The sequence below is a fragment of the Vanellus vanellus genome (genome assembly GCF_965231255.1).
Source record: "Vanellus vanellus genome assembly, chromosome: 3".
NCBI classification, from domain to species: domain Eukaryota; kingdom Metazoa; phylum Chordata; class Aves; order Charadriiformes; family Charadriidae; genus Vanellus; species Vanellus vanellus.
In genome coordinates this window covers 121,210,668-121,237,028 of record NC_138907.1, presented here as the reverse complement: position 1 = coordinate 121,237,028, position 26,361 = coordinate 121,210,668, and the positions used below count along the sequence as shown (strand labels likewise).

General features: G+C 41.1%; 1 protein-coding gene across 1 annotated transcript in view; it reads right to left on the bottom strand.

The window, feature by feature from the left end:
• KLHL29 (kelch like family member 29) overlaps positions 1-26,361 on the bottom strand; it is a 335,222-nt gene that overhangs the window by 66,658 nt on the left and 242,203 nt on the right. The window contains exon 5 of the mRNA XM_082481556.1: positions 6,217-6,355. Coding sequence (XP_082337682.1) covers positions 6,217-6,355 — 139 coding nt within the window. The remainder of the gene's footprint in view (positions 1-6,216; positions 6,356-26,361) is intronic.

Here is a 26,361-nt window from a genome sequence, read left to right as displayed (position 1 = left end):
CAGGCGGGAGCGCAGGGCTCGGCCAGGCGGAGCGTAGAATCATAGAATCATAGTATCGTCTCGGTTGGAAGGGGTCTTTGAGATCATCGAGTCCAACCATCAACCTAACAATGCCAAAGCCACCACTAAACCATGTCCAGCGCAAACGCAGCGCGCTCACGGAACGGGGCCACCCAAAGCAGAACGCCGTTTCCCGTGCCAGGAGTTTGCGCCCAACGCACAGCAGGTAGTGGTCCCTCGTCTAAAAGAAAAATGTCATCCATAGCATAATTTACACCTGCACCCTGGCAGTAAAGGGTGAAGAATATTTTACACTCCCATTCAACCTCTCATTCTCACAGGCTCCTTTAAATGGTTTAACAGAAACCACTGGCGCTGTCTGCCTAGGCACAATATAGCTCTCCTGGCACCCGAAACAAACGTCGTATTTTTAACTCCCGATTTCTCTGTTTTCAAAGAAACGTTATAATTCGTTTCTACATTCATTCTGCTCTACAGTGGAGCTGAAGCATGCAGATGTAGAAATGCTACCTGCTCCTCTCCCGGAGTTAAAAGCAAGGTTCTTAATAAGCAGGAAAACACGAAAGGGTCACTAAGAGTAGATTTTTCTTTCATCTGCTATTTCTCATTTTGGGCTTTTTACAACGTAAACACAAACCAGACAGTCTGTTTTCCAGACACCTAAATGCTTTTGCAGTTTTGTCAGACTGTTTCAGATGGATAGCGGCAGGTTTCTCTGTCTTGCATCCAAATGCCGTCTTTCCACACAATGGTGTAAAATGCAGAATGACATCTCTGTCTTCAGTGTAGGTGTAAAGCAAAAGGAATTTGATCGTCTCACCCGAAATGCTTTACTTCTCCCTGCCCTGCCTTCAAGCCCTAAGAGAGTATACACAACCTTATTTTTGAAAACAAATAAAGAAGAAGAAATCTGAACACTTGCAGAAAGAGGCAAGGTATTGTGGAAAACCAATTTGGCCATGAACTCACTGGCTCTGCTCCTTAGGAAAAGAAGGATGAACGCAGCGTTCCAGATTACACTGCATCAAAAATGCTTGCCTCTTGTGACCAAACCTCTTTCTGTAGGTGACTTACTGCTCTGTACTAGTGGAATTAGGCAGCCAGGATGACTTCAAGATTAGGAAGCATTATTAAAATCGAATCTTGAAAAGATAAAGCTTGTAGGACAGGATCTGTCTGTCTTTAGTAACTGACCACAGAGAAATAAAACTGAAGTCTGCTTATAAAAGCCAGCACTTTGGCCAAGATGAGATTTTTGTGTCAAGTGCTTCCTATGATTAATGTCATATTTGGTAGAGATTCCAGCACTTTGGGTTGGATTAAGAAGAAGAAAGCAGCAAATTAAAATGTTCCGGTGAAACTCTGTTACGGAAATATCAGACATTCCATTTATCCAGCAGCTGTATTTGTCTATCCCAAACGCAGCTGGAAAAAAATGATGCCTCTTCATGGGATTTTCCATTCCTTCCTTCCTTCCAGAACACACACATCTTCCACCATTTCCACCAGACACAGAGCTCATTTGTCTCCTCCCCTAAACAAAGGAGCTGTAGCTATAAGATTGTTTTAAATAACAAAATTTGTGCTCAGAGAGAGGGGCATTTTGGATATGGGGGTTTTGACAGATCCTGACCTACTCATTTCTTTCTGTGTACTTATACAAGTATATACTTGTGACATTCGGACAAACACAAATTTCAGGAAGGAATCATTCATGCACTTTTAGTCAACTACAATTCAGGTGTCTAATTAGAGCTGGGTGACTGGCCTTTCTCTGTGGGCAATGAAAAACGAGCACTTCCAGAAAGCAATTCATGATATTTATCATAAGGTGGGATGAATCGCTCTACGGTTATTCTCCTTTTCCCTCACGACAGCAGAGGAAGCCTAGATGACCAGCTTGGGCTGGACCCCTGAAGGAAGCACTGTAACACCTCTCGTAAGTTTACGGTCTCAGCAACTCATCTCTCCCTTAAACAGTAAAGAAGGATGGCCTCCTCCTTCACTTCGTATCTTAGACGCCTATTTTATGGTCAGAGCATTTGCCTCCTGGTGAGGTCTGTCTCCCCCTCTGTAGACTACAGCAGTAGTCTAGAAGGCGAGGTTAGCCTAAACTTGCCTTAGATATCAACCTTGGACCCAAATGTTGGTTGACTACCAGCAAGAGATAAGCACCTCTCATTGCTCCAGAGGGATCTCCTACCTGCCTGCACACAGGTACCTGAATTAGGAGAAAAGGCTCCTTCTGGGAGCCTTCAACTTGCTGGTCTTCATTGCCTGTACCATAAATTAGGCCCTTGCTTTGGGAAGGCTGATTGCTTAAGTACGCAAAATATAGGTGCGAACGAGAGGCCAAAGTCAGGCGGACTGGAAGCAACTGTGGTTGGCGGTGCACTCAAAATACATGTGATGGCATTTAGGGGACGGATCCCTATTCTAACTGCTATTTATCATCCGTTTTCTCCTTAAGTCCCATTCTGCAGTAATCTTGTCGCAGTTTGAAGAAGCTGACGAACCACATGATTTCCCTAACTGCAGATAATGTATATCAACTCCTCTATACGCTCTATACCTGAAGGAATAAACAGTAAGGCCAAGGACTCAACCCCATACCTGTCATAAAGTAGGCTCAAATATTCACCCAAAAAAAAGAATATACTTTAAAGAGGATTTTATGAAGAGAACTTAAGGAAATCTAGCACTGCCCAAATATATTTAATATTATATATAAAATTGTTCCTGAGGTTGTTAGCGATATCCCCACAGCCTCTGAGGTTATTGCAATACGTCCTACTGCGGGACCAGCCTTGGGCATGCACCCATCTTCACACATCCCCATCCCTCCCCCGCACCTCACTCTCCTCCCTTTGTGGGCACAGGGAAGTGGAACAGACGTCAGGAACATTTCACACCTGCTGTTCCTAACACACCTAATCCTTTTCAGATTTCCGTATTTCAGTCCTTTTCACTGAAAAGAGTGGGTTTTATGGTCAGCTGCTGTAGGGACAGAGATGAACGTTGAGTCCTGGCTTAGGCTCAAGTGCTGAGCAGCTCCTGACCAGCACTGGTTAACCTGTTTCTAACAGCACAGTGCTCGGTGTGGTGCTACGCTTCGGACCAGGACTGGACTAACCCAACCTCAAAACAGCTATGCTCATGAATTTAGAAGATAATTCACATAGAACAAGAACTTTTCTGGACAAGGATCAGAATGCTCAGCATATTGCAGGATTAACCATTTTCTGAGGAACTAAGGGTGTCTCAAAGTGTGCTCTTATTACCAATTTTTTTTTTATAAATAATAAATAATTTTAGAATTGTTTGAGTCAAACAAACCTGGTTATCATCTTCTCACTACAGTGCAATACAAACAACATATTTTTTTCTCTGCTATGACTAATTCTCATCAAATAGCTCCTCAAAATGGGCAATAACTCTAGTTCTATTACGCATTTTGTCTGTATTCTGTTCTATTTTCGAGGAGGGAATAATTGATCTTATTTGGTTTTGAACATCTCGCTTTTATTCTTTTGAGACACAACTTGCTATTCTACCAGCAGATACCAATTCCAACACACAGTGGAATCAATGGCAGAACATGAGGTTAATGATAACTAGCTTGTGGCAAAGAACAAAGTAAATACTCTGAAAGATATTCTTTTTCTGCATGTTTATACAAATGCACATAGCACCTTCATGAATAGATCATCTTCTCATTGACATTTCTAGGGACCCATCAGTGCCTTCGGTTGGCATGGCATTAGAGTTTAACCCGAGCATGCACGGATTGAAATGGCCTTTATATTATACTTAACATAAAGAGATCTCCTTTATTCTTGAAGAAAAACGGCCATTTCTTGCTTTGATTTCTGTAATAATACAAAGTTAAAAATCACATAAAGCTTAAAATACCATCTCAAAGGAGATGCTAACAGGAGAGGATTCCAGACGTGTTGCATTAATAAACATACTGACTCTGTGAACTATAATGATTTTGTATTATTAAGGGCATGATCCTACAAAATAGTGAGTCTCTCTTGCAACTTGAGTCCTTGACTTTCATTGACTTCTAAAAGGACTAGGCTTTCCACTGCAAGTATCCTCTAAAAAGCAAGTCTTTAGAAATTCCACCCCATAGCCCTGATTTTATTGTCTCACAAAGACACACTTGCTCAGTTTACAGGTGAATATTTATTTTTCTCACCTGACACTTTTGCAAACTCAACCAGACACCAAGCTGGATTTTTCCCTACTCAAGCATCATCATCAGTAATAAAGGTGTTTTTGCCTTGGATACACCTGTGCAACTCCATTAGCCTTCATCAAGGTTACATGTGTGCTACTGAGGTTATATATGGAAGACAACTGGGATGGAGAGACCTGACTGCAGACGCAAATCGACCTCTGGAATATTTATTGCTGATGATGATGTGAAAGAAGGCAAAAAGTGGTGAGGTTGGCAAATGGTCTAAACCTTTCACTATTTTTTTCTTGTACCGCTCGTGAGCCTTATGTGAGCAGCTGAAAGATAATAAATGCTGAAACCTAGGGTTTTGCTTTCATAGTGTCTTTTCAGAGCATTTAAAAAGTTTTTTGTTTTGTTTTGTTTTGTTTTAAATGAGTTCATATCAGAGCAGTGTTCAATCTACAGTATATCTCAATTTGATAACTAAATAATAAAGCAGCCACATTCCTCAGTGTGCTTCTCGAAATAGATGCTGCCTGGTGACTTCTGCACACAGACAGATGTCTTCACAGCAAAATCCAAACGACAGTCTTTGGCCAGTCAGTTATTGGATTTCTGTAAGTTGATTCTAAGATTTTCTTTCCCTATAAACTCTACTCCTTATCACCGTAAAAAGCATATACTGTAGCCTTAACAATTAAATGATAATGAGCAGACAGAAGAGAAAGGACAGGAGAGATCTGGCATAGCTACAGCTAGCAATCATTAGATTTACAGAGGGGAAAAGACATGCTTCCTAGGCCAACATATTTTTTATGAATAATTGATAAGGCAGTCAGCACAGTTATATCATAGAAATGTAATATATATCCATAATTATAAAACCAGCTTTGTGCAAAAGGACATAATACACTGAAAGGAGATACCAGCCAATATGCCATCCTGAAATAAAATACAGTCACTATTGTGTTAGTTGGCAAAATTTAAATACAGGATTTGAAGCAAGCAAAATGTTCTTTAATCCCATTTTTTAGCACAGTCCAGGCTCAGTCTGCTCAGGAAAATACTGCAAGGCAAAATCAGCAGCTGCATTAATTTGCTGATGATTGAGAGAAAAATGAAAGTTATCCTCATGGTTTTTTTTCTCCCTACTTGCTACTCTAACTTACTAATAATACGAGAGTACCAATTTATTCCTATGCGAGTATATGAAGCATACAAATTGAAAAATCAATGTAATGGAAAAAAAAGATTATCATGCACTGTTTAGAATCAATCAGCTAGAAACAGAGGGGGGAAAATGTGAAAGCGGAGACATGATGTTTAGAAAACGTACGTAGTGTACCTACCCTGAGCTAGAGTGTTTGTAGGAAAAAGCTACCCTTAGTCTAACATGCAGACTGAGCTATATTTTGACCAGAAAATTGTCTTATTTCCAATCTTTTCTAGAGAAATTCATCAGTTGTCTTTTCTTCTTTTAGAAGTCCCCAAATAATAAACGTATCAATCCCTTTGCCCGTAAAAGCCACACAAAAGCATGTAACAAAGATTTCAGGGTGAAGGGATTACGATACTCAAAATGCTTTATTAGCATGACGTCTGAGCATCGTTCACCAGAATCCTGATGGCTTATTGTAGCCCGAAGGACAGACTTTTGTCATACGTGAGAGAGTCCCTTGAAAACATCGACAGCAATAGTTTTTAGTCGTGGTCTGAATCACCATTAGCAATTGAGTTTAAATCTTAGATCTCTCAGTGGTGGAACACTTTCTTCGGCCAAAACCGGCCTCTACTGATCAGAAATAATTACACTGTACGAGTCAGATGTGTAACAAATGGGTCTGAGTCTCAGTTTGGAAATACATTCAGAGGAGGTGGAAAGAATGGCTACTGGCTCTGTGACAGGAGATTCAATCTTCATAAACCTGCAAGAGAGGGGAGGAAAAAAAAGCGACACAAATGCGCCCTACAAAAGAACAGAGCAGATCACAGCTGGAAGGAAGGCAAACCTTTTAATCAGGTCCTTGAAATACAAGCTGCAGGAAGCTAGAACATTTTGGTGGACTTCAAACTCTTTGCCTTCAACAATAATTTTCAGGTCTGTAAACTCTTTCGCTCTGCGTTGCTGGTTCAACTCCTTCAACATTTCTGCAGAACAGAGAAGACAGACAGTGCCAGGGTTCCCATTAAGAGTTTTTTATTTTTACTTTTTACTTTTCATTTTTTTTTTTTTTTTTTTTGTAAAGAAGTAGAGAAACAGGAAACAACTGATATTTTTGTCGGTAAGATTGGCTCAACACAGACAGTCAGAAGTTACGAACAAAACATATTAAAAAAAGAAAAAGAAAAAGCAGGAACCAGTAGGTCTAAACAACTGAAATATATATATACAGAAAAAAAGCAAAAACGATCCTAAATTTGGAAGGGTTAAAAATGAAAACAAAATATTTCAGCATTAGCAAATCAGAAACACAGAGAATGCGTTATCACAGAAAAGTCAAAATAATTTGTTATAATAAAAATCAAGAGCTAATGAATTTCTATCCAAATGCAAATAAGTTTTGAACGTACTAGAATAATATTAGTAAAAATATGGTATTATGATGCAATATGAACTGGATATGGGTCAAAATAATAAAACCACAAAACCTGCAAAAATAACTTATCCTTAACATAGTAAAAATGTGTTAAGCCTCTCAGTCAACATAGTAAAATAGTACTTCTAAATAATATATAAATTACAGTGCATAAAAACTTAGCCAAATTATCAATGCATCTTGCAGTATACCTCAGCTATATAGACTACAATCGCATACGTTTCAGAATTAGCTTAAAAGCATCCTTATGATAAAAAATAATCTCACGCAGAGAATAAATTACTGCCTTTTATAGCAATTCCCATTTTTTGCACTCCGAGGATTTTTACCATCACAGCATTTTTATTTTTTAGCCTTCAATGGCTTCATTTACAGCAACAATCAACTTTCACACATCATGAAAGAATCGTAATGATTAAAATAACCTATGAAAGTGTTTCCATCCTGCAATAAAGCACCTACCTTGCGTGATGCCTCCTTTTATAAAGCCTATTGGTACTAACAGAATGAAATAATAGCATGCCGTCTCTTCATGTGTGGATGTGAACTACCAAGCAACCCACGTGTTTTATATGCTGGCCGGACTTTTACGGGTAAGACTTCCCTCCAACTTTGCAGACCAAAGTGGCTATCAAGATGAATAATACACTTTTCACCTGGGCAACAGTCTGGCGGTTCAGAAGCCAGTGATCAAGATGATAAAAGAGCCGGTTTTAAATACTAAAGGATTTTGGTTTGATTTTATGTTTGCAATAGGTCAAGGTTCTCATTTTCTCAGTGTAACACCCCGAACACATTCCTCTTCAGACAGATCTGTAAATCAACAACAGTTCTTTACATGGAGTCCCTCCTTACACAAAGTAAAAGGGACCACAAAGTAAAAGGGACCACAAAATAGTTACACACAAAGGAGTGTGTAACTATAACTGCGTTTAATGCCACTGTCGGGCTCGGGCACTGGGCTGCCAAAGCACCGCCAAAGGCCGGTATGGTGCAACGAAGGCCCAAATAATCTTTGTATCACAGTATCACAGTATCACAGTATGCTAGGGATTGGAAGGGACCTCAAAAGATCATCTAGTCCAATCCCCCTGTCGGAGCAGGAACACCTAGACGAGGTTGCACAGCAAGGCGTCCAGGCGAGTTTTGAATGTCTCCAGAGAAGGAGACTCCACAACCTCCCTGGGCAGCCTGTTCCAGTGCTCTGTCACCCTCACTGAGAAGAAGTTTCTTCTCAAATTTAAGTGGAACCTCTTGTGTTCCAGCTTGAATCCATTACCCCTTGTCCTATCATTGGTTGCTACTGAGAAGAGCCTGGCTCCATCCTCATGACATTCCTCCTTTATATATTTATAAACGCTAATAAGATCACCCCTCAGTCTCCTCTTCTCCAAACTAAAGAGACCCAGCTCCCTCAGCCTTTCCTCATAAGGGAGATGCTCCACTCCCTTAATCATCTTAGTTGCCCTACGCTGGACTCTCTCCAGCAGCTCTCTGTCCTTCTTGAACTGAGGGGCCCAGAACTGGACACAATATTCCAGATGCGGTCTCACCAGGGCAGAGTAGAGGGGAAGGAGGACCTCTCTCGATCTACTAACCACCCCCCTTCTAATACAGCCCAGGATGCCATTGGCCTTCTTGGCCACAAGGGCACAGTGCTGGCTCATGGTCATCCTGCTGTCCACCAGGACCCCCAGGTCCCTTTCCTCTACACTGCTCTCTAACAGGTAGCTCCCCATCCTATACTGGAACCTGGGGTTGTTTCTGCCCAGATGTAGGACCCTACACTTTCCCCTGTTGTATTTCATTAAGTTATTCCCTGCCCAAATCTCCAGCCTGTCCAGCCTGTTGTGTTCTCCTGCTTCCCCAACGAAACTCAACAGGAATCATTTCAGCGAAGGACTAGTGGTTAAACAACAGGAAAGCGTGCAAATATACAACTGTTGCATGTAAAGAAACTGAAGTTCTCCCAAGCCCCAACATCTCTGGTGCACATTTTTCAGGCCTAAGTAAATAAATGTCACCTTGCACATTTATGTCTATTTAATGGAAACACAGTAGTGTCTGAAAGGCTAATTATTCTGCGCTGAAATGGGTCAGTGCTCTCCGGAGAGCAAGCAGATCATTAGAGAGGGCACAGAAATAACAGCAGGCTTGTGTCAGATCTATAATAGGGGAAAATAAACCACTCTGTCCTGTGGGTGCTATAGCAGGGACTATTTTTAACGAATTCATCTGAGCTAAAGTACAATGATACATTTTGAGCAAAACTTAAAATGGAATCCCAATGTTCGTTCTTCTGCAGGAAAGTTTCAGGCTTTCGCTGGCGGTGCGGTGCCTAAAGTCTGACTCGACCATGAATGCTTCAGGCCCCAGTTAAAGACCAAGGATGCTCTGGACACAAGGGATGTTCTACCTGATTTCGGGTCAAAGGGATTAAGGCCTCTGGTGTCACAGGAACTGCACCAGCTGCTTTCTTAGTTGCATATTTTTGGAGGCGACTGTGGAGGAAGTATTCCTCTGTCCCTTTTCACATATGAACAACTGCTTTTTTTCTGTCTCGGTCCATCTTCCCACTTTCACATACAGCAATTACATTTTCCTCCTGACCCATTTTCTATCATTTCATGCCTTAAAGACAGTTACTTTTCCCTCTAAACTTTCTGATATTCTCTTATCCCCTACTTAATTTCACTTCTCTTTTCTGTCATTCCCCTTTTCAAATTTGTCCAACTACTGTCCTCCATCCCCATGTCCACTCTTCTTAAGTTCCTATTCAGGATCATTTTCTCTAGCATCTGGGGCAGCCCTTTGCAACCTTCCTTGCAGAAGCCTTTCAACACAAGGGCGCCGACCAAGATTAAGTCATACGAGCTTAAGATTATACTTACACAAGGGTTCAATCTCCATCTCATCTCATTCCATTTCCTCCTTTTAAAGCTCATGATCAATGATTCTCAGTGTTCAAAGAGCACAATTGTATGAATAGTATAGATGGATCATAGAATAGTTTGGGTTGGAAGGGATCTTTAAAGGTCCTGTGCTCCAGGAGAGGAGAGGAGAGGAGAGGAGAGGAGAGGAGAGGAGAGGAGAGGAGAGGAGAGGAGAGGAGAGGAGAGGAGAGGAGAGGAGAGGAGAGGAGAGGAGAGGAGAGGAGAGGAGAGGAAGCAGAGTGTTGTCGCACTCTGAAAGGACTGGGGGTTTTGGGAGGTGGGCTCAGAGTAAGCAGGATAGTAGACACCATCCGTGAACTCATGATTATGGCTGAGATTACCGAATAACAAGACACAAAGTTCAGCCACTGCAGTGATGCTCTCTCTGCTATCTCCAGTATCGTAAGAGCTGGTTTGAGAATCCAAGTCCCTAAATGGCTCCCCCAGGTAATGGGCTGATTACTTGGACTTTACTGAGCACCCTTTAATTACATCCAGTCCTGCAGTTCCTGGGCACAGCTTCTATCTATGCTCTTTACACACTTCATTGTGCTTTATACTGCATGCATTCATTAAGGGATGCAAACCAGAAAACACAGGTCTGGAGCAGTGGTGCAATTTGGCTCATAAAAAAGCAGAAATCAGAACAAGCCCTAATCAGAAACTGAAGCTCCTCTTTTTCCTATAGCCATTCGGAGGCCATAATTCCCTCTCTGTCCCTCTGACTTGTTACAGCGCCCTCCACAGAGAGATGACTACGAACAGTCCTGTATTTTTTGTAGCTCAGTTTCTGAACTAGAAAGAGAAGAGGCAGGTGGAGAGGAGATGGGAGTCAGGAGACTGCATCGATTCATCGATCTTCCTCGCTGAGGCCCCTTTGTATTACTAAATAACTAGCAGGCATTAGTATTGGACACAAGGTTATATCAGAACGGGCCCTCATTCTCAGAGTATTTGTAATGCTCACACTGTGCTTAGCCAGGCATTAATGATTTATGAGGACTCAGGATGAGTTGCAAAACAAATTTTTTCACCAGGTAATAATGCCTGCCGATGAGTTGTAAAAGGAGAGACAACACAGTGCAGTCCTGGCAGTGAAAAACGATCTCAGCTGTCTCCTGCTAGTCCCTCTTCTGGGCTCCTCCTAATTTTCAGTATTTCCTCCAACAAGTGGAATTTCCTGAAACCTTCAGAAAGGGATGTGCTGGGAATTTCCTAGTGGTTATTATTCCTCAATTTTCTTTGTTCTTACAGAGGGTTTGCTCTTTGTTTACTTTTTTTCTCATTTATTTATTTATTTATTTATTTTAAAGAGATCCAGGTAAAAAAGAACTGCAAGGACAGTTAAGGTGCAAGGTTTCAGCAGGGTGGGCACTGATGTTCCCTCTCCTCAGTGAATTGCAGCAAATGCTCTTGCATCCATAGTGCGAGGGATTCTCCTTCCTGCCCCGGGCGCACACATGCACTGGGATTGCAGAAACCAAGCCAGTCCTTTCTGTTTGCTTCACCATTACTGATGCTAAATCATTCTCGGTCAAAGACTGGTTTAACGCTTTCTTCATAAGAAAGTACACAATAGACACCCCCATGCTCTTCCATAATTACATGAGCCATGTCGCGGTTGAACCTAAAGGGGGCTTGACCTGAAACCTGCAACTGAACATCTCTACGGAGGTTGTGAGAGGAAGCACTTTCTATCTTGACATTATCAGCCTTCATATCATTGCCTGGGGGCATTTAAACATAATTATATTGAGAGTCCCAGAGACAATATGGGCCAGAAGGTGCAAGTGACTTTCCTCGGGTCAGGAACAGAGCCAGAAGCTTTGATTCCTGGTCCCCAGCTCCACCCATCACACTACATTTTCTCCCTCTTAATTAATGGGCAAATTACAAATTAAACTGAAGAGCCCATAAGCCTCGGATCAAATGTAGGACCAAGAACAACGGTGTAATTGTGTAGACCAAGTAAAGGGAACCAAAATTATATAGTGATTTTTTTTTTTTTTTAAATTACTTATGATCAGAAATAAAAAATGAACAAGGAACTTATTCCCCAAGTTTATTTATTCTGTATTTCAAGCACAGTGGAGACTGGATACCCAGTCAAAGATCCTCTCTAATGCACATTCCTGTGGCACAATGGAAGCTCTCAGGTTTCTTTCTGCTTTTAATGAAGAACTCTTTACTTAAATTCTAGTAGATAAGGCTTTAAAAGGGGTCAGCAAGAGCTAAAATATAATGAGCTGTGAAATATGGAAGAACAGTTTTCACAAACAGCGTGTTTTAAAATTTGCTTGGAAAAACTAACCTATTATGAAACTGCAAAGGGTAATTGATGAAACATCACTAATTATCTTGTGAAGAACGTGCAAGAGACCAGTGCTTGCCCAAACAGCCTCATGCTTTCATGATTGGGACAGAAAATGTGGGAAAGCCAAAAAAAATTACTAGAAGGAAAATCCAATTACTTTCTTGCCTTAATAACTAGGGAGATTAATTCCCAAAGTTATGCTCCAGTTATGTAAAACAAACATTTTAACCATTAAGTGCCAGCACTGCCCACACTTGCTCATTTTGATAGACAACGGTAGCTACAAGAAATTAAATTATGAAGCAAGCCCTAGCAGTCAAACAGGAGTTATGAGTGGCAGAAAAGCGTGTACCGTGGTGAACCTGTCCTACTGAACCCCAGAAGAACTCACGTTTTTTCGCCAATTTTGACAAGTCTCTCTTTCTCCTCACCACAACGCTCACAGACACACAGAGAACCCCGAAGCCTGGAGAGTGCCACAACAAACTACTCCATCTGCCCTCCGCTGTTGATATGCAGCTTGAAGCAGCTGCATAAAGAGATTAACAACTAAATGCCTGGTTGCCTCATTAGCCCAGTCTGACGAAGTTATGCAGACACACTTGGTGTTGCAGTGGCCGAGGCTGTTCTGCACTCCCCTGGGGCATCCTGACACCGCAGACCAACTACCACTGAACATCATCCCTGAGGGTCTCCCAAGATTATGAGGCAGGGGGTTAGTTACTTCCCAGTTGACAAATACACCATCAGCTATGGCAGCTTCCATGTGGTGTGAAGACAAGCACAAACCTCTGGAGAACAGGATGACCTCGAGGGAGGTCATCCTCCCCCTCTACTCTGCCCTGGTGAGGCCGCATCTGGAGTACTGTGTCCCGTTCTGGGCTCCCCAGTTCAAGAGGGACAGGGATCTGCTGGAGAGGGTCCAGCAAAGGGCTACAAAGATGATTAGGGGATTAGAACATCTCTCCTATGAGAAAAGGCTGAAGGACTTGGGTCTTTCTGGTCTGGAGGAAAGAAGATTGAGGGGGGATCTTATCAATGCTTACAAATACTTCAAGGGAGGGTGCCAGGGGGATGGGAACAGTCTTTTTTCAGTGGTGCCCAGTGATAGGACAAGAGGGAACGGGCACAAACTTGAACATAGGAAGTTCCATCTTAACATGAGGAGGAACTTCTTTACTTTGAGGGTGGCAGAGCACTGGCACAGGCTGCCCAGGGAGGTAGTGGAGTCTCCATCTCTGGAGACATTCCAAACCCGCCTGGACGCGTTCCTGTGCAGCCTGCTCTGAGGTGTCCCTGCTCTGGCAGGGGGGTTGGACTAGATGATCTGCAGAGGTCCCTTCCAACCCTGACCATTCTGTGATTCTGTGATTCTGTAACAGCTTCCTCCTTGGGACTGAGGACAAGAAATAGGTCCCTTACTCTCTTTTGGCCTGAAAGGAAATAGAAACAAGAGAAACCGGGTAATGAGAAAAGCCTTGTGGGGATGATTAACAGATAAGGGTGTCTCAGATACTACCCTGTGATTTTCACTTTCCTTCCCGGACCCCCAAAATTATGTGTCAGGTTGCCTGGACTGCCTCTGCAGTCAAATGGAGACAGAAACACGTCTCATGCACAACCCAGCCCCTTCTGCGTGCTCAGCCAGGTAGGATGCACTGCCACGGGTGTCCCTCCGCAGGGATCACCAGGGGAGATTAGATAATTAGTTGAGACCAGACGCTATTTTTTTTTTTTTTTTTTGCACAGAAGGTGAGAATTAATCTCTTGCAGATAACTACTTTCACTTTTTCCTTTTGGATCTCAATTCCAGTTGAACTTCATCAAGAGCAGGAAAAGGGGGTGTAACAAAGCTGGGAGTCGCCTATATGAGGATCCTTTACTGGCGAGATGGGGGAGGCAGACAAATGATGAAACCCTCTCGCTCTGTCCGGCGAAGTGCCAAGGCTGCTAACGGCTTGGGATGGAGGTGCAAAACGCTGCTATACGATACTGGTGTCGCCAGCCCTCCTCTCCCAGTCTGTGTTGATTATGGAGTTTCCACAGGACACCAGACTGCTCCAAAGGCGTCTGAAAATGCTTGACTGGTTGTGGCCATCTCCTGAATGTTTTGCTTTCATAAGCCCTTAAGCCGGATAAAATGAACTGAGAAAAGCTCAATACTGACTACAGGAGCACCGCAGCCCCAAAGCACGGGCTCAGCGAGGCCGTGCCCTGCGGAGTCTCTGCTACCCAGCTACACTCCCGAGGGAAGATGGAGCATATGCTGACGGAGAGGTACCTCTGCTGACACAGCTACACCAACCTCCGAACAAAAGGCAACGAGAGTCATCTTCTGCTGGGTTTTGTCAGCACAGCAATGTGAAATGCAAGGTGTGAAGTTGTCATACGCCGAGCTGATACAGCTATGCAGTAGGACTTTGTAGTGCAGACCAACCTGTCTAGATCTTAGACTTGTTGACACTGTTATACACCTGTGCTGCTAAAGAAAACAGTAACAGATGCTGAAGAGTGGGAAAATATTCTTAAATCCCATACTGAACAACACATATGTGGCGGTATGTGATAACTCTACTCAAAGGATTGTTGGCAATGAGGTGCCCCATTGTGCTAAATAACTTTTCATTTCTCACAGACTAATTCCTCTCACCTTATGATGATGAGAAAGGGTCAACAAAGTCGGCTGTGGTGATTACTCACTTGAGGAAGACAACTACAACTCTATATGTGTAAATGGAGCCTCTCTATATTAAAATCTCAGGGAAGTCACTACATCATGTTTTGAAGCCAATTTTCAGGCTATTATCATCACTAGAACTGACATTAGGAGGTACCTCAAGGATGCCTTCACATGTTACAGAGTTGGTATTTGCCTATATTAGGCTGTAGAACTATTTCAATATATTTTCTGTCTATGTTCAGGGATGAATTACACCCCTAATTTCTAGAAAATCTACTTTAAACGCAACTTTGGAGAGGTTTTGGTATCAGTTATGCATAAAAATAATAAAAAGGGGAATTTGGGGGCTAGAATGCCTTTGCTGCTTTGATTTGTAAGGTAAAGTCTTCTATGGTATCCATGCCTGCTAATTTATAATCATACAGGGTTACAAATGCACAGTGAGTGTATGTGACTGGCTTTGACAATTAACTGCATTTACATTACATATATGCATGCACAGAAAGAATGAGAAAAATTACAGAGACAATCGTCTGATCTATTTAGTTTTCCAGCAGAGGCTGTGATCCATGGAAGGACAAGGAGCAAGACCAAAGTATCCAGCACAAAAATACCCACTGAGATGTTGAGATGAAGATGCAGTTTCCTGTATCAGGATCTGTTGTGGGCTGTTTTTTTTTTTTTTTTCTTTTTTTCAGGATTCACTCCGATTAAATATAAAGTTGGCTGCAGCCTGTTCTGTATTGGCCAAGGCAAACAAACCCCAGGGGATCCCAGCAAATTGCTAGCCTGGCCCCCTCTTCCATATATAACATGCCACTATTTCAGTTAGCACTGTAACTTGATTTCCAGGCAGACAATAATTTTCTCTGGAGACAAAATGAGAGAGAAAGAGACAGGCAGGAAGAGAAGGGAAAAAAAAAATCTGCGAGCGCCGGAAACGCAGAATAGCCCAGATTCAAAGAGAAATTTAGTTCTGATTGTTTTATTTACCAGCAGGCAGCCCTGAATATCAATACACACTTAAGGGAAGGCTAAAATATTTATTACTACGTGATCTGGGATGGATTCAGTATTATCCTAATTGCTTGTAGCAGAAGACTAGCAGATAGCTTTTAGACCTTTTTGATCTCTTTATGTAGTGCAAGGCATTAGCTAAACGGTTCCTAGTTTTGAAGGCTTTGAACAAGAAGCGCCCATCTGTGAAACCGATAGTGTAATCAACAGGCTCCCTGACATGTCAGCAATAGTCGAACGCTGACCAGTTTTGGTGGTGGAAGAACAAAAGCAGTGAATTGTGTATTAACGGCAATCAGTCACAGACGTGTGCGTACCTACAGCTGGCAAACGAAACGCTTGCTTTCCAAAATAAGAAAATAAGACAAGACAGGTTTCTGAAAATAAATCAGTGATGCATCCAGGACAAATTGCACGTATTATAGTAAAAAAAAGAATAAATACAACTGAAAGGTGTAACACCTGACAATCAAAGACTTCAAAGCACTTAACATACATTAATTAGCAAGGAGTGTGGGGGGGGGTTCCTCTGCCCATTTTAGACAAAGGCAGTGCTGCCCAGTTTCAACAGGGGCAGGACTTAATTTTTTTCTTGAAATGTACATAAGTGTAATCAACACAATTCTTTGAAATAAATCCATCTTTACTGACCAGCGGTAACACACCTATTTTCTAGCATTCATATACTGCAGTATACGACGCCTAATGAAAACAAATAAACCCCACTGAAATCTTTGGCATTGAAATCTCACCCTTTCAGGAGGTACTATATATCATCTAAAATTAATAAAGTACTAAATCTATGTATGTAAAAATAATAAAGTACTAAATCTAAGTATGTAGGCTCCCACACTCAGTGGATGGCTGAGTACTGGGCCTATGTTACGCGCTGGGCTAAATGCACGTGGACGGCATCTCTTGGTCCAGTGGACATCTCATATGATAGCGAAGTGTTCTTCTGGTACAGCCCGTGTCTACACAATGACATCTAGTCATTCGTCACACTATCAGAAGAGACAAGTATAAACAAGCAACGTAAAGTAAAAGGATGAAAACACCACCAGTCAACTCTAGGACCTCCCTCAGGATACTCTGCAACCCGGCGCCTCTTCTTCAACCACTGGTTCCCTGTTCTACAGCCGCAGCACCTGTTGGTGGCTGCACTCACGGTTACGGAAGAAATAATAATAATAAATACAAGGCTGTTAACTTTCCTCATAATCATAAGCGACGACAGGTTTGGGAAAAATGGCAAATAAGCTATGTTTCGTGCCTCACGAGCAGGGGCATGACTGCAGAGACATCTGAAGGCAGAAGAGCGGCAGCAGCGGAAGGCGGGCGGAGGGAGCCGGAATGAGTGGCCGGGGAGGCAGCTCGGCCTCAGAGCAACAGCCCTCTAACCTCTGCGTGGTTTTTAGCTTTAGGAACATAGTATCTTATGTTAAAAAAGCCATAATTTGTGTCAGATTTTCTTTGAACACTCTCCCTACTTATAACATTTTCAAATCTCTAGATTATACCTGTCGTAAAGATGTGAAAGACTTTATAATTGATTTTTTGCCTTCTTTTATAAGCACTGTAAAGTTTTCATATTTTAACAGTGGTGTAGCAGTTTAGGAAATGTTTTGTGAAACGTCCTCCTTACTTCTACCCAATTAATGTTTCCCCTTACTCGAATAAGCCTTGATTTTTAAATCTTGATTTTTAAACAAACTTTTTGGAGGGTATTGTTGTTAAGTATTTTTGTGTAAGTCCTCACAAAGTCACTTCCTACTATCCATGCTGCACGAACAGCGAGTTTGTCCAGTATGGCAAGAGAATATGAGCTGTGACTGTGACTGGCCGATAACGTAAGAAACCATCTCACTTGCAAATGCTGTTTATATTCATATAGGATCAAGTTATCAGGATGTGTTTCAGTAGCTGCCTTACCCAACTCAGAATAATAATAAAAAAAAAAAAGACACGTCTAAGGAGTCTGTTGAGATTAAAGGACAAAGATTTATTTAATGAGTGTTAAATTCATGGGCTCTCTAAGAATTAAGCAAGTTTACGAAGACTATTTTGAGAGCTGAATGGCTTTCACATAATGAAGATGGTTGATAAGACTTGGCTAAAACATTTCAAATACAAACGAAAACAAAGGGACACCTCAGAAAACACGGTGATTAAGTCAAAATTTCGACTGTGAAGGCAATATACAAATTTCACAACCATTCCATAATCCGAAAATGCTACTAAGACCAACCCGCAAAGGTGCTGAACCTATGAAAGGATGACAACAGGCAATTTTGAATCTAGACAAGCATGAAAGAAGCATGTTTTTCTCCTTCTGTGTAGTTATGGAAACAGAGAGCTATAAACCCCCTCCTAACGGAACAAGGGCTTTTTTCCTCTCTCTGCTCCCGTCCGCAACTTTACAGCTGTCACCACAAGTCATCCCGCTCGCTCCTGCAAGCCAGCAGGCATCTGAGGCGCGGAGAGAACAAAAGAGGCCGCAATACAGCTGCAGTTCAAATGACAGCCTCACCAGGGCTCCAGCTTGCACCGGGAAGACGAACTTGTAAAGTTTTACCAAAGAATTGAAGTAAATTTCTTTTCTAGAGGTCTTAGCGGGAAATCAAAGATCTATTTTAATTTAAGATACCAGCAGCTTCTCTGGCTAATGACCGAAATACCTAAACCAATAGCTCCCCAACGGTAGTTTGCAGGATGACAGGGGCCCATAAAGTCACTTGCACTGTTCTGAAAAGCCATATACAGGGAGAAACATTAACTGTTTCCAGTTTTGAATCTGAGCATTAAAGGCAGCGAAGAGTAAGAAACGTCAAGGGCTGACAGGCATCTTTGAAAGACGTTGAAACCGTGCAGATCTGGAGATGAGACACGCTACAGCTTTAGGTAACCGGAAAATAACGGGATCAAATTTAGACAGAAGATTCTCGATGGGAATTGATTTGTCTGTCTCACAACGAAAATCGGAAGTGTGCATACGTAGTTGATGTTGGAACTTTTCGTTGGTACCCTGGACTTAGTGAAAGTCACGCTAGTATTCCCATCGATTTGCTTCTTGGGCTTAAACTAGAATATAAACTAGGGTGCCAAATTTAAAATGGAAATAATGTCCATCCATAAGCTATTTTACTGCTCTGTGACACACCAAAACAGGGCTTACTGCTAATTTGGAGAAGAGGGCTGCCTTTGAGGTCCTCTCGAAGGGCACGTGCCTTCTTGCAGCCTTAAATTCAGTGAAGAGATCTCCAAAAAGGAACATACAGAACTGGAAATGGAATAACTACCGCTCATTGTCTGTGGTCTTTTAAATTTTTATTTTGCATTCTTCAGGAACAAAACAGTTGGTGATTATTTACTTTGTCTTCAATGGTATTTTGCCCTATGACACAGAGTAGAACCTGGTGTCTCTAACTAGTGTGAGCTGTGTGTCTGAACTGGTTTCAGGAGAGATAATTATTATAATTTCGTTTATTATTTCTCATTTCTCTAGACCATTAATTTTCATATATCATATACATATTTATGAAAATTGCAGTACTTTTAATTAACTATACGGTATTAGCAGTTTATACGTACAAATGAACAACCCTGGGAACAAACTCATTAAAAATCTATGTGTAAACTTCAAAGGCTTCGGGATTTCACCTCTCGTGTACTTGCCCTCTCCCCACTCTGGCAGCAGAAGGCCAACATGTATTTAAAAAGAACAAATATCTACCTGGGCAAAAGCTGCCCTTTACATTTCACGGGAAATGTCAATATTTCAAAAGTCAGTTTTGTCTTCCCATGTACGTGTGACCCTTTCTGTGGACCGAAGATTTCATATACAGTGTTTTAAAAAGGAAAATTGCTTTTAAGTTTATTTTTCCATTTGTATGTACATTTTTACATTGCTTAATAAAATGTCATTAATTATGACAATATGGCACAGCTGTCACGTCTCACTATGCTGACGTCTTTAGGTTAGTTTGGAAGCATTTCTCTAGGTTATTATTTTTAATTAATACAATGAATTAGTATATTTTTATTCAAAATGTCAAACTGTTTTAATCATAACGCAAAAGTGAAACATTGACCTAGAAAATAAGATGTTTCTCTGGTACTAAATAGCAACAATGTAATTAAAAGCATGACTCTGTAAAATGAAAATAGAGTATTTGACCATTTTACATTTTAATGAGCTATCATATCTAGTTGCTATTTAAATTTTATTAAACTGGATAACAAATATAAAATATATTTTGAAACAACGTCTCTCGTAACAAATTCCGGAAATATGTACCTTGTTAATGATGGTTAAATGACTTTTCTAATTAGCGTGATTTGGAAAAAACTCTGATTGAAAATTGTGTCTTACAGCAAAAAATAGTTTCAAGGACTAAATTGTCCTGAAATAATTTTTTCTGTGAAGATGCTGTCATTACTACATCAGGTGGTAGCTATTTATTTACAATCAGAGCTTGCTTTAACTCAGTTACGACCGCGCGGTAACTAGTAGAGGTGAACCGATGCAAAACCCTTTTAGGTGACAGTACATGTTCACCATTTCTAACCGATGTGTCAGTTTAACTAAGAACAGAACTTGGTTCCCACTACTGTATAGTAAAATAAATACAGTTACACGGACACACGCTTGCAATGCCATCTAATGAACATTGTTTCTTGATTTCCTGACACTTTTTAATGTTAATTTTCAAGTCAGCTTAACTTATGTCTTGGGTCTTGTTTAGTTTTCCTTTTTTCCTTTAACTGTTACATCTTTATTCTACAGCTCCCTCTTGTACACTTGTGATTTTCTCCTTGCATTATTTTTTAAACGTAGTGATGTACCATTGAAGAATGTGATTAAGATAATTCGGTGCATTCCGAAGGACATTAAATTGCTAGACTGAAGTGTAATGTGGGTAGGCTGCAACTTTTTTTAAAAAGTATGTAATGTTGCAAGTGCCAAATAAAACTGAAGCTGAAGCATCAGCTCTGGGGTCCTTATCTGCAAGAAGTCTAAGAAATGAAAAAAAAAACCAAACAAACAAACAAACCCAGAAGATTTAGATTCAATTTTGCAAAATGGCCAAGTAACTTTTGAGCCTAGGACTTAACAGCTCTTGAAAATTTAACCTATCTATAATTTGTCATAAAGAAAAACAATGATTTCTGCTGAAATAATAGGGTCAAACTGCTTTTGACTAATCTAAGTTATGTCAAAGGTTAAAAAGATAAAGCTGGAAGGAAAGTACCTGCTCTGTAAAACAGCCATTCATCAGAGCTTTAAATGTCTGCTTGTTCTGCAGGGAATACTCCGCAAGAACAACTTCACGTAGAAATAAGATATCCCCTTTTGTCAGGGACTATACAATTCTTGTCTTAATCACACAAATTTTACATCATTTTAACACCGATCTTTAATACTGGTTTAAGTAAAAGAAGTCAGAGTTCAGTACTGGAACTGTGAACTCTTATGGGTTTTTTTCCTCTGTAGTTGATGGACCCAAAAGGCAGTCTTCAGTATTCAATCTATAAATGAGAAAAATGAATAGAACTCTTTAAAAACAACTGTGGAGTATTGCATAGAGCTTCCAGAAGGGAAAGAGACATTCAATAAATTACTCACTCTGACTCTGCTTGAAGAAAAATCGTTTTCAAGCCCTTTTTGAAAGCAAGAAGAGGATATGGTTTCTGTACACTCACACATTTGGTGGTGCACCAAAACAATGTCTTCCCTATGCCAAAAAATTAGAAAGCCACAAAGATTTCCAGTATGTTGAACTTAAAAAAAAAAAAAAGTAACTTTTTTTTTTTAACATGTAATAAGCCAGCTGCTGTAGATTTGTATAGAATTAGTGGCAAACAATGTTGCTGATTATATTTTTGGGTTGTTTTCTTTTTTTTTTTTTCCTGGAAGAAGAGGGCCAAGTAGACTTATAGGCAAAATTCAGAGGAGTGAAGCTAGGAGTAAACCTAATCAAAAAACATCTCGGAGCAAGATGAAAGACTGTAAAGCAAGGAAAAGAGAAAGAGAGAAAGAGAAAAGGAAAAGAGAAAAGGAAAAGGAAAAGGAAAAGGAAAAGGAAAAGGAAAAGGAAAAGGAAAAGGAAAAGGAAAAGGAAAAGGAAAAGGAAACCAAAAAGACCTTGAGTTTCAAGGGACTGTGCCAAGCCATAGAAAATGGAAGGCATGTTCTTAGGTGCCAATGGTAGAGGTCAAGACTATAACGAAAATCTGACACTATTAACTGCGCAAAGCAGGGTTGTTTCAGGACTGTGCCAGTGGCAGAAAACAGCCTGCAAATGGTCAAAGAGGTTTGTTTTATATCATATTACATATGATACACACATATTACCTCACATGCACGTACTACAAGTGAATTAGGAACATTAATAGCTGTGTTAGGCTGCAGTTAAATCCTCATAGACCAGGCTAACACTAAAATAATGGAAGTATAAAAGATTTTTAAAAAGTTACACAACTTCCTAAGTGACAGGTATGAAGAGAGAAACCCTCTGCTACATTGGATCTTCCTCAAAGAGCCTTTTTTCCTCCCATGAAAACAGAATTATAACTATGCAGCTGTGGCAGATGTTATTATATGAATATTTATATATCCAGAGGATATTTTTGTCTACCTCACCAGGCATGTTAATATCTGAACAGATTAATCGAAGTACTGAGTTCACGAAGCAAAATGCCCCCTCACCTCCTCCTAGATGGATGCGGATCACACTCTGAACGATATGATGCTCCTGATGTACTCAATCCCAAAGCTCACGCCTGCACCATCTCATCAGGTACCTCCAGACCACAAAAGGGAGTTCAGGGTAGCAGCGCCGGGTTTCGAAAGGACCCAGGGCATTACAGAAAAACAGCACAACACAACGTGGCGATGTGTAGGAATCGCTAGCTCAGGACCAAACGCAGGCTCGTATGATGGTGATATGCCTAAACCTAAAGCTTGTCCCTCTAGGAAAGACTCCCAGCTGTCCCAGTGGGTCACACATATAACTAGCCTGCACTTGGACCTGGGACACCAAAGTCCTCCTGGCACAGTACAGCACAGTTTGCCCCATCAGCTTAAGTCTCTTTTAACTCAAACCACTCTAAACCACTCTTTTAGCACCTAAAGCAAAGCACCACATGTGTCCCGAAGCATTGGCCATGGGTTGGTGGAAATTTCGGCAATAAACCTTTAATGCACTTTTTTTTCATGGAACTGTAGAAAATTTAGTGGTAACACAACAAAACTTTTTTAACTAGAACTGAACTAAGTTTCTTTTTTAGAAACACATTATGTAGACACTCACACACACACGAAAGGCGCTGACATTACTGTGGGAGGAATCTAAGTGGCATTAAAGCAAGAGTACACTTCAAATTGCTTTTCATGTCTTAAAAACCAGCAAAGGAGAACAATGCACTGTACATGCCTATTCATTTCCACTAGACTGGAAAGTAACACAACTCTTGCCCTTTTATCAACTCCAAGGTAAGGTTTTTAGTTTGTATACCCGTTTTTAAGTTTATAACCTCACATATATGATATACATGCATTGGCAATATATGTTGCTAAGTCACTCTTATTGCCCAGTATTAACGGTATCGCATGCGGATCAATGTTTTTAATAAGAAGAATCACAGCTGTCCCTGAGCGACGGAAAAATAACTGAGCTATCTTTATTAAAATCTTTATTCTTTTTTTTTTTTTTTTTTTTCTTTTTAAATGAGAAGTGGGGCATTCTTGGAAAATCTACAGAATATTTAAGGAAAACATCTGAGCGGGTTGCTTTCTCTCAAGGCTGCGAAAAGCTAGAAAGATCTTTGATGTGTCAGCTTTGACAGTTGTTTCAGTCCACCTCTGTTTGCATTGCAGCAGACGGCTGAGGACGCGACTGTTTTCCTTGCGCTCACAGGTCCCTCAGGTAGAGGACAGGAGAGCACTCCACAAAATACTGCTTATTAAATATGTATTGTGATAAACACACTTGCATATTTTACACAGGGTACATATTTTGGGCTGAAATTAATCAAATCTACATTTAGCTGTGTAAAAGGCATTTAGCCTTAACTTTGTTATCCAGGCTCCTTCTGCAGACGGAGAGAGGCACCTCCAGAGGGAGAGTCTTCTGGCTTCCTTGGACATCTGTTTCAGCACAGCTGGGTTTCCCCCAGGATTGTCCATCTCTCTCTGTTAAGTACAAAGGAAGGCTAGCTGATTAGCTTTGATTAGCCGTCCACATTTTTCAACTCCTTTGATCCAGTTGGGTTGACTCTCATCCACTGAAAGGCAGAGATTGCCGAGGGCTGCCCGCTTCGCTCCCAGCGGATGGGGAGCGCCCGGGACAGGAGCCGCTGGCATGAAGGACACCATGCGTATTGTGGCAGCCGATTAGGACAAAAAGTGGTCTCCTGGTCTGGGGAAAATCAGCACATGACTTTTTTCACTATTTGGGAAGTCACCGGGAGGAATTGAAGAGGCTTCTGAAGCCGTAAAAGCTCTGAAAGCTCTGAAAGCAAAAGCACGTGAACTGAATGCGAAGGGGAATTCAAATAGAAAGGGAAGGAAGTTTAGGGTTTACTTTTGCCAGCCAAGCCGTTGGTCTGGGCATAACTGAGGTGGAAAACTGTTACAACCCAAGGGCCGGATGACTGCTTTTGAATAGTAGCGACATAAAAGAAAATCTTAATTGGTACGGTTTTGTTCCTGGCCTATTCTAGTGCAACTTTCATTACGAAATTGCTATTCAGAGCCTAGGAATATTTGCCATCCAAAATCACGTTGAAGAAAGAGAGTAATAATTTGTATATCCACAGAGACTGAGGAACCACAGTAGCATATCAAAGAGAGGAGAAAGAGAGCTAGATATGCATAGGAGGCAATTTATTTATTTAAAAGCATTCAGGAAAGGTTATCTTTAATCTAAACTACTGCCAAAAAATAATAATTTGAAAGAGCACCAAATGAAGGGCAACTTAAGACTTTGATCACTTTATGGGTTTATGCCACCCCACTGTTTGATGGCTTCACCAACCCTGCCACACGCTGCTGGCTGATTTTCTTAGGAGCTGGTACTCATCCCCGGTCACATCCTCCGTCGTGGCTGGGCTGTGATCCTCAAAGCGCCACTATCCCAGAGCCTACCCCTACCTACCCCTGCTGGCACACCAGCCCTTCCCACGACACTTCGAGGACAGGCACGGGGCCACCTCCACCGCCTCGTTTGACGATGAAGTTGACCAACGACGTGTTCACTCTGGCTCTGGAAATCGGAAGGCACCCTCCACAAATGTGGTCAGAGAAGCAGCGTGGCTCCGTTTGTCTTAGAAACTCCGCGCGCATCCTTTGAAACGTTAAAAGCCGCAGCCAGGCTGGGACTTTGCGCTCCAGCTTTACCCTGCAACTCGAATCTCCCGGCTGATAATGAAATGCTTCGTTGCTGCTCTGCCAGGACGTCGTTTTCTTCCCACCCTGCAACAGGCAACGAAGGCATTTGAAATCACACTGTAACCCTGACAGGCGCTCCGAAGCCTTTCAAGGCCAGCAGAAAGAAAAGACAGAGAGGGAGTGAAAAAAAGACAGAAAGAGTATGCAAGGATGGGGAAACTACACTGAATTAGAGTTAATTAAACCCAAGCGCTGACAATGTTTAAATAACAGGATTCTACACCTAGCCCTGGAATGCCTGTACGAGCTGTCATTTAATTTCAAAGAGCACAATAGCTAAATGCCAGTCTCCAGGCAGATCTTTTGCATCTTTCTGATACTGTATTAAAAAGTTATTATAAAGGAGAAGTTCAGATTTTTTTTTCAGAGCTTGATAACGGCCTTCTCAAACTTCACATCGCAAACACTCGATACGACGCTTGTTCTCGTGAAAACTGGGAGAAGAGTTGTCCCGGATAGCTCTGGGAAACCAAAACCCCCAAATCTGGAAGTCAATCACCTAAGAGAAGTCTCAGTCTAATCTAATGAAAAAGGAAAGCATTTTCCTAGTAAGACTAATAATCTAATACTAAAAGGCCCATATGATAAAATCAGTTCATAAGAAAGATCAGAATACCCCCCATTTGTAAAACATTTGATCAAAACTTAGTGAATATTGTACTGCATCTTTTTAAAGAACAGTGCTAATACTTGGCAGCGCTATATTCAGCTTTTCAGTTTCAACGTGCTTTAAGAAGGCTCTCATTAATTCTTCCATATCCCATTCAGCGGTGGTTGCAGATCTCTTTTCAACTGCAATTTTTCAAAAATGTTTTCTCAGCTTGAATTTATTTGAATTCGCATTTCTAATAGAAATCAAAACAATCAGAAATTAGGTACCATATTTTCATATAAATTTTGATAAAGAAATCTCGCATATTTTAAGATGCTTTCTTGAAAATAGTGTATATCTTCAATGAAATACGGCTAGTATTTCTTCAGCTATTCAACATTTTACATTTTTCTATGTTAATATTTGGTTTTGGCATTTAATTTCATGTTACTCACAAGATACTCAAAAGCAGAAACATGCAAAATGACCAAAATTGTCAAATCAGTGCACAGGGTTTATATGGAAGAAAAATACAGCAAGCTAATATTTAGTCTCTCAATAATGATCTTG